The following is an 8,459-nucleotide window of genomic DNA, read 5'->3' on the forward strand; positions in this document are numbered from 1 at the left end:
AAATATATTATGAATCAATGGACAGACGGGGTGGTGGAGTTTGAGGCAAATGATCGAATTGGGAGTTGTATCCTTGAAGCTAAGCATCAAGGAATAAAAATATGAAGAAAAGTCACTAATAGTTCCTGAAGGATTCTAGAGAAAATATGCTGGAAATAAAAAGGGGGGAGAACACTTCTAGGTTGTAAGGCATTACCACCAGTAAGATTATAACTTCAATATGATAAAACACCTACGCAAATCCATGTTGCGGATACAAATGTTTAAAGATTCAATTGAAATCAATGAGATGCAAATGATAAACATGATAAATCTGTCAAGTAACTGAAAGTCTGAAAGGACAAGACTGTGTTGAGGATGTATATGGTGGTGTTGAAAGTGATTGGTGGAGAGGGGGACCGCAAAAAAGAAATGTTTGGTAATCATGAATGCATATATTGCTGGATGACAAGAAAAACAACTTCTAATATGCAAAATTGAGAAGTTGAGTGGGGCAATGGAGAACAACAGTCATACTAATTGTACTTGAACATAGATCATTAGCCAGTTTAGAGCTGAATAAACATAGCACAAGAACGAAAAACAATAAAGGATTGCATACTGCTTTATCCATAAAATTTCTTGACCTCCAAAAAACAGAATGTAAAAGCAACCTGCAATCATGTCAATAAGACTAAAAAAAACCCTTCCTTTTTTACACAAGTCATACAAGAAAATTTGCATCATGTAAAATGGACATCATTAAAATTACCTTTGAGTCCTTTTTTATTTCCAGCTTTACATGTTTGGCATTCTTCTGTAGCAAGAGATCAACAAGAGTATCTTGATATAATTCCACCATATAAACCTGAAAATTCACTAAAAGCACTCACCATCATTAAGGCATAAGCAGAAGCAAGCTCATCATTCTAATCATTAGCCTTAAGCCCAACCAATCTAGATCAGCTACAGGAAAAAGTAGTAGAAACGTCTAAAACGGTTTGCAAAAATAGTCGCACAGTTTATAATGTACATAAAAATCTGTAATGGAACTTCATTGGAACAAAGTTAGTGCAAAATTATTAATTAAAGAAAATAATAGAAGACATGTCATGTATAGGTTAGTAGAAAGCGCGGTGGAAGCATCCACGTTAAAGTGAACCTTCTATGCACCTTAAGTATTCACCAATTCTATGATACCTAAAATTTGTTAAAAAGGTAAGCATAAAATATGCCCCAAAAGTTTATCCTATTTTCTAACACATACTTAAAACGTCATATATATTTCCATTAAATTCTATTTTTTTATTTCGAGCATTTCGATACATAGAAATATACCTAAATCACCAACCGAATAGTATATATATATATATATCTAATAAACCTTAGGCAAATTAAAATTTATTTAATTAAATTCTAATGTAGCTAAATCAACCCAAATTACTATAGCAGAAATTCCCCGCCACTTACCTGTGCATGCATCCGCCCAACCACACAGAATTAAACTCCACGGCCGGTGGAGTAAGGGTTATATTATTATAGTATTAGTGGAAATGCATGTATTAGTTAACTTAAGACTATTCAATTCCATTTCCCCACCCGTCACTTTGCTTAGGGGAGTTTGAAGCAGAAGGTTGCGAGCATAGACGCGAGGGCTACCGCGAGCTGCATGCAACGAGAGCTACTAATTAATAAAATCTAACATAATAATATGATAATCTAGCATTAAACTTAAACACAAATCTATCCTATCATACATATCAAATATCCAAACTAAGCAAGTTAGAGGTTTAAAATCACACTTTATAAATAATATAATTTATATTTAATATAAAATTAGTTACATATATATTATAAAATTTAATATAAATAACTTATAATTTTTATTATAAGTATAGATATAATTTATACCTATGAGAATTGAATAGCCAATTCAAGGCGATTTAAGCTGGATTATGTTTAAAGTGGTTTTGATAATATTTCAGACCGCCCAGCGAATCGGTTCATGGTTCAACCAGTTGAACCGGCCGATCCGATCTGATTTTCAAAATAGTTTTAAGCATGGTTTGATGAAATTTAAAATCTAGTTTTAATATAACATTGTGAAAGATGATACTTATGTAAAACCCGAAAAAGATGTTAATAGGTCTTCGCACGCTTTTTAAAGCGCCACGACGAGATTTAAGTGAGATTTTCAATGTTAACAAAATTCAACGAAAATAATTCTAAAAAATCCTACGCAAAATTCTGATCGTTTTGATATATAGGACTTATATTTAATTATGCGTATTTTAGGAATTAAAAATGTTTGAAACTTAAAAATACAAACTTTACCCCTAATCTAATAAAAGGCCAAATTCACTCAAGTGAGGGTATATGAGTTTATTCAAAAAAAAAGAGGGTATATGAGTAATTAGCAAACCCCAATTCCTCTTAATAGCATAACCCGAAACCCTCTCCATTTCACACGTGAACCGAGCGGACGAGCGGACGAGCGGACGGGCGGACGGCTTGGGGGCGACGGGCTTCTCTCCGGCGACGATCTTCCGGTGAAAGTTTTAGGTCAAATCGAAGAGGAAGAAGAGAGAAACACTCATGTACGATTATTTTAAAACGGAACTTCCTAAATCTCAAGTTAATTGAGATCAAAATTTTAGGGTCTTTACAAAAAAATGCTTTTCTACCAAAAATCACTTTACGAAACCTTTAGGGAATGTTTAGAGGATTGTTTTAACAATGAAAACGAAGGGAATTGAGAAATTTTTGGAAGAGTTAGAAATTAGGGTTTTTGACCTAAAATTAAATTTTGAAAGACACATATACGAAAATTATTCCTAAGGATATTTGGAATGTTTTAAAGCAAAAATTTGGATTTTTGGATGAAAATTGTATTTTAGTATTTTTATAATTAATGTAAATTCGAAAATTTATAATATAATTATAATTATATGTTTAGGATTAAGTTTGGAGCTATATTTTGATGAAATGGAAGATTTATAATTTTCCAAAATTTAGGTATTTATTAAATCCGAAAATTTAGGTTTATTTAATTAAAAATTTATTAAGGGAAAATGCCGGGTTTAGCATTAGACTTAGAATTAGCCTTAAGAATTAATGATGTTTGGATTTATGTGACACGTTTGTTTTATTCATAGGTTGTGATCGTTAAAGTGTAAGGTGGAAGACTTGTGTCGAAGCGACGTGTCGTACTTAGTTTGAGGTAGGTGTTCATACCCCAATTAACTTTATAAGTGCTTAAAATTTTTATGCTTGAATGAAATTTCATGTATTTATTTTTATTGCTAATTAATGTTTTAAATTCAATGATTCTACAAGTTCATGCATTTATTTTATGCATTAATTATTAGAAAGCGTATGAACCATATGAAAAGCATTCAATTTCATGTTGCATGTTGATCTGGAAGTGCCAAAATGGTAATGGAAATCCAAAAGGTAATGGGATTCTTCGGAGCCAAATGGTAAAAGAAATGGTCAAAATTTGACAGTGTACCTGATCAACTTTATAAGTGCTTAAAATTTTTATGCTTGAATGAAATTTCATGTATTTATTTTTATTGCTAATTAATGTTTTAAATTCAATGATTCTACAAGTTCATGCATTTATTTTATGCATTAATTATTAGAAAGCATATGAACCATATGAAAAGCATTTGAGCATGAAAATATATGAGCCTTATGAAAGGAAATTGAACATAAATGAAAAGATTTAAATTGAATAACAATTTTATGTTGCATGTTGATCTGGAAGTGCTAAAATGGTAATGGAAATCCAAAAGGTAATGGAATTCTTCGGAGCCAAATGGTAAAAGAAATGGTCAAAATTTGATTGTGTACCTGATCAGTACGAATAAGGGTACTTCCAGGACGGGTTAAACATTCTTGCATTTGCATTACATATGAAAAAGTTGAAAGGAAAATGAAAAGAATGAAATGTTAAAGAAAGGAAAAAAAAGGGAAAGTAAGATGGAAAGTTCAAGGATTATGACTTACAAAATGATATGAATTAATTTCTTATTATAAAAGTTTTTATTATAAGCATCTTATGAAATTAACTGAGTTATGAATTACCTACTGAGCGTTGGCACATTCTTTATTTGAAAATATTTTTAGGAGATAAATGATGGCTGCACGACGACCGTACATGTATCGTCGTAGGGGACCTCAAGAAGAAATATTCCTTCTTATGATTTTAGTTTTAGTCTTTGAGTTTGTTCATGTGTAGTTTGTGAGTTTAAGTTTGAGTTTAGAGTTTATGTAATATGTAATGTTGACGGTTTTAAAAGCTTTTAACGGTTGTGTGAGACGGTTGAACACTTTAAAACATTTCAGTTTGATGTCTTTTAATGACTCTTTCTTTTAACATTGGATGACATTTATGTACTGATGTTAAATATATAATGAATTTGATTATGTTTTATATGCTCTTCCGTACGACCGACTGATCCCGCCCCGATTTTAACGGGCTAACCAGGCCGGGTCGTGACAACTTATTACATGTTTTGTTATCTATGTAAGCATGACATATAAGAACAAGTGACAATAATTTTGACACCAAAAAAATTAAGAAATTGAAAAAAAAAAAAGAATAGTGATAGAATTTTCAAGTTCACGCTGGTCAAATTAATAGTGCTCATCATATAGTTTGAAGAAAATGAGAAGATTGAATGAACAAAGGACAACACATCAAATTTAATGAACCTAAGGTGCACTAGTGTAAGAACCGGTCTAACCGGTTCAGCTAAACCGGTCATAGCTTTAAATCAAGAGAAGCGAAACAGGCAAACTGAATGAACAAAATGATAGGAAATGCAACCCAAACGGTCACTGCTAGCATGTAAGCATCTATTTGACAGATTTTTCGATGTTCTACATGACTAATCGCATTCAGGAGTGGAAAATAGTGACTCCTTAAGGGAGATGTCTTTCTTTCGCTTCATCTATGCTATTAGAAGTTTAATGTTACGACACTACCCAGAGATTTCGCCCTCATTTTGTGAGGACTTTATGATCTGAGTTCTGGTTTCTATAGGCACAAGCCCCTATAGTTAATTACCCCTCTCAATAACGAGAGAGAACTTTCGATTAAGGCTAGTCATCAATCAGATACGTAGAGTATAAGTGTATCTGGCATATAGTAGCAACATAGGTTTGGAATTTTTAAATTTGAAGGGTTGGATGTTCGAAAAGTTGGAAAGTTGAAAGATTTGATATTTAAAATAGAAATTTTCACCATCTTGAACTTAAAGCGGATGGTGGGGGAATGGATGATGGACCCGATCAAGATACCATGGTTCCGTCGTCCTGGGCCATCATGGTCGCTGGTCTACTTAGTCAGAGGAGGTAGTCGACCCAATCTAACAGAAGGATCCTTATCAGCACCCATAAGATGCTTCGTCCAAGGGGACCTTGTAGACTTGAGGTGGATATTTGCCTAAGGGGACAAATTTGAATCCACCTTAGCTAATAGAGGGTTTTTTGCCATATCGATCATATCTATTGATCCATATCTCAAGGATTTGATGCCACTAAGGAGCGTATTGGCTCTGGCCATAACGGATATTTCGTGGTGCCATTTGGCGGCAAAACCACTCGGTTCAGGGGCTCCGGGTCATAATCATTTATCCTGTGGTGTCATTTGGCAGCAAAACTGCCGATTAGAGGACACGTACAACGTCCTTACTAGCAGGAGATTGTTTGAGAATGGAACCTAGTGAAATTTTCGACTAGGCATTTCGTTCTTTGTGAGCTGAAGTAGTATTTTAATTTGTCCACCTCGGCAAACTGTTGCGGAGAGTGGATGGATTTTGCTTTAAGTATGGATGGATAATTTCAATTTTTAAATATTTTTGGATTTTGAGGTTTTTGATTTTCGAGCATTTGAGTGGGTATTTGAAAGTATTTGTGAACCCCTCCGGTTGAGATTTACTTTCAACACGGCCTTCATCGGGGTGTTTGAGGGCATTTCCACTTTCTAGATTGAATATTGTCGACACTGTCTACTGCTCGACAGAGGATCAGATTTTGCAGGCTTTATATCTTTGTTAGTGAATTCATATTGTTATAAGCTTTGAAGGCCTAATATGAATGTAATAAAACAAATATTCTGGTCGTCATGACCACATATTTGATTGATTGTTCGAACCCTGTTGACTTCTATTAACCCGTATAGAATGATCGGGTTCGAACTTGAATTCACTTATTAACCCATGCAGCATCCCTAGGCGTCACGTGTGCACTAATAACATGCTCGCCGGGGCCCATGCAGGCGTTTGGGGGCATTTTATAATTGAACCCTGTCGACTCCTATTTATTCGTATAGGGGGATCGGACTTGAATTTATTAACCCTCGCAGTATCCCTAGATGTCACGTGTGTACCAATAACACATTCGCCGGGGCCCATGCGGGTTTCATGATTGCTTTTACTCTTTTAGTGTACCTACGTGTATACAAACTACGGCGCACATGCGGGATATTTTGAAAGTATTTGTAAATGCTTTCTGTCCGTTTGCATAGAAGCTGCGGATCCGGTGGCGTGGTGTAGAAGATTCTGAATAGAGTTGTTTACTACTTCGTATAAATAGATTGTCGTGCAATATTCATTGCTTTATGCAGGTGGATTGTAGTACACTAACGAATCTCCTGCTTTGGGTCATAGGAGCTTATACTTGTCATATTCTCCATACATTTTGTTGTGGTATTTGGTCTTTTCAGTGCATCCGCTACTGCTGTATACAAGTAGGTAGATGTCTTCCTTCACATACTGAAATTGACTTCAGGATACTGCATTTACTGAAGTCTTTTTGCATCTACCCACAGATGGTATATGGTGCTCACATCTATATTCGTAGACTTTTATGTATTTCAAATCTTGCATTCTTGATTGCATGAAAGTCAATTTGTGTATTTGAATTTTGATGTTGATAGTTGGAGTGTTATAAAACAACTGTTTTATCTACTCAATGCCCTTCAAACACCTTTGCATTTTGATTAGCTTGAAGATCTCCCAAAATTCCTTGGAAACTATATGTTATTGATTGATTATAAGCACGTTGTTATCCTTTCAATTTGATCTATATTTGCAAGAAAGTTGTTGTGTTTGTTGCATATTTGATTCTTCTTTTTGAAGGAGATGGATACATCTACTTGCATGATAGCTCCATGGGTGTGAGTTGTGTTTACCATATGTCCCCCATTTGTGTTTGCTAATGATTCGTTGAACTCGTTGCATGTGGATCTCAATAATCTATAAGAGATTGATGTGTGTATTTGCAGATTTATTGTTGACCGTCAGAATGACTACAACCATTGCTAATTTTCTCACATACATTCATCAACAACCTACTATGCTCATTGTATGTTTCCTTTCAATGTTTATGGAACTCATTTGTTGCTTGCAAACAAACTTCACTTGAAAATTCTTTATCCTTGAAGGTGATTTTCCACTAGTTTGTTTGCATATATATGTTGATTATGTAAGTGCCACCGTATTCATCACACACTTCATGCAAAATCCTTCTAGTAGCCTTTGATTGTATGATCAATATAGATATCACTTACTCTCATTTGCAAGTCAACTTGGTTGGACACTTTGAATCATCTAAATTTCATTGTTCATTATTCATATACATTCAGACTTGCTTAAGAGTCCCTTACTTACATATTCACATTTGATTTCAAAATCATCATTCAAAAATTATCCAAATTCAAGGAATGGTTCTTTATGCAAGCTCAATTCAAGTACAAGCTCAAATCAAGTTCTTCTTGATTGAGTTTGGTGCAACTTGAGTTCAAATTCTTCTTTCATTTTGTTTGAATTTAAGTCCATATCATTTGTTATTTGCATTCATGCAAAATCCCTTGTAGTCCAAGGCAATCCAAGTTCGAGTCCAGTTCAACATCATATGCTCAAGCTTGATTTAAGTTTGATTTTTCATTCAAAACATGATTCATTGAGGCTCAAATTTGAGTTAAGTTCTTTGTGGTTTTCTTGAGTTCAAACTCAATTCAATTTCAAGTTCCATGTCTACTATAGTCCAACTCAAGTCTTTGCTTGAGTTCAAACATGTTCAAGTCCAAATCAAATTTGAGTCCATGTTGAAGTTCAAAAGAGAGTCCAAGTTCATGTTCATGTTCATTTAGAATTGAATTCATTTGGGTTCAAGTTCATTTAAGTAGATTGAAACAAGTCCACAAGTTCCAATTTGTTCCAAGTCCTTGTCTTATTTCAGACAAAATTTCGGTAGTCTCCTAGCATCTCCTCTGTTTAGGGGAAAAACCAAGAGGCCGCCTATCCGCCACGTCAACAAAGACGTGCACGGTTGGTGTTTGTGAGACACCGTGGCAGTGATTTTTTGTTTTTCTCCCACCACACCAACAAAGGCTTGCATGAGGTTTTAAAAAGCATTTTTATGAAAAAGGCAGTTTGCTTCCCACCCACCCCCCCCGCTCGGGGGTACTT

The 8,459-nt window shown here is 34.5% G+C and overlaps 1 protein-coding gene across 2 annotated transcripts in view; it reads right to left on the reverse strand.

The window, feature by feature from the left end:
- Positions 1–688: 688 nt before the first annotated feature.
- Positions 689–8,459, reverse strand: part of LOC110103713 (kinesin-like protein KIN-14I) — a 42,826-nt gene continuing 35,055 nt past the window's right edge. For both annotated transcript variants that reach the window (XM_028691828.1, XM_020832524.2), the window contains one exon: positions 689–847. In XM_028691828.1, coding sequence (XP_028547661.1) covers positions 704–847 — 144 coding nt within the window. In that variant the 3' untranslated portion in view covers positions 689–703. The remainder of the gene's footprint in view (positions 848–8,459) is intronic.

This window comes from Dendrobium catenatum, unplaced genomic scaffold, assembly GCF_001605985.2.
Source record: "Dendrobium catenatum unplaced genomic scaffold, ASM160598v2 original_scaffold_73347, whole genome shotgun sequence".
Classification (NCBI taxonomy): domain Eukaryota; kingdom Viridiplantae; phylum Streptophyta; class Magnoliopsida; order Asparagales; family Orchidaceae; genus Dendrobium; species Dendrobium catenatum.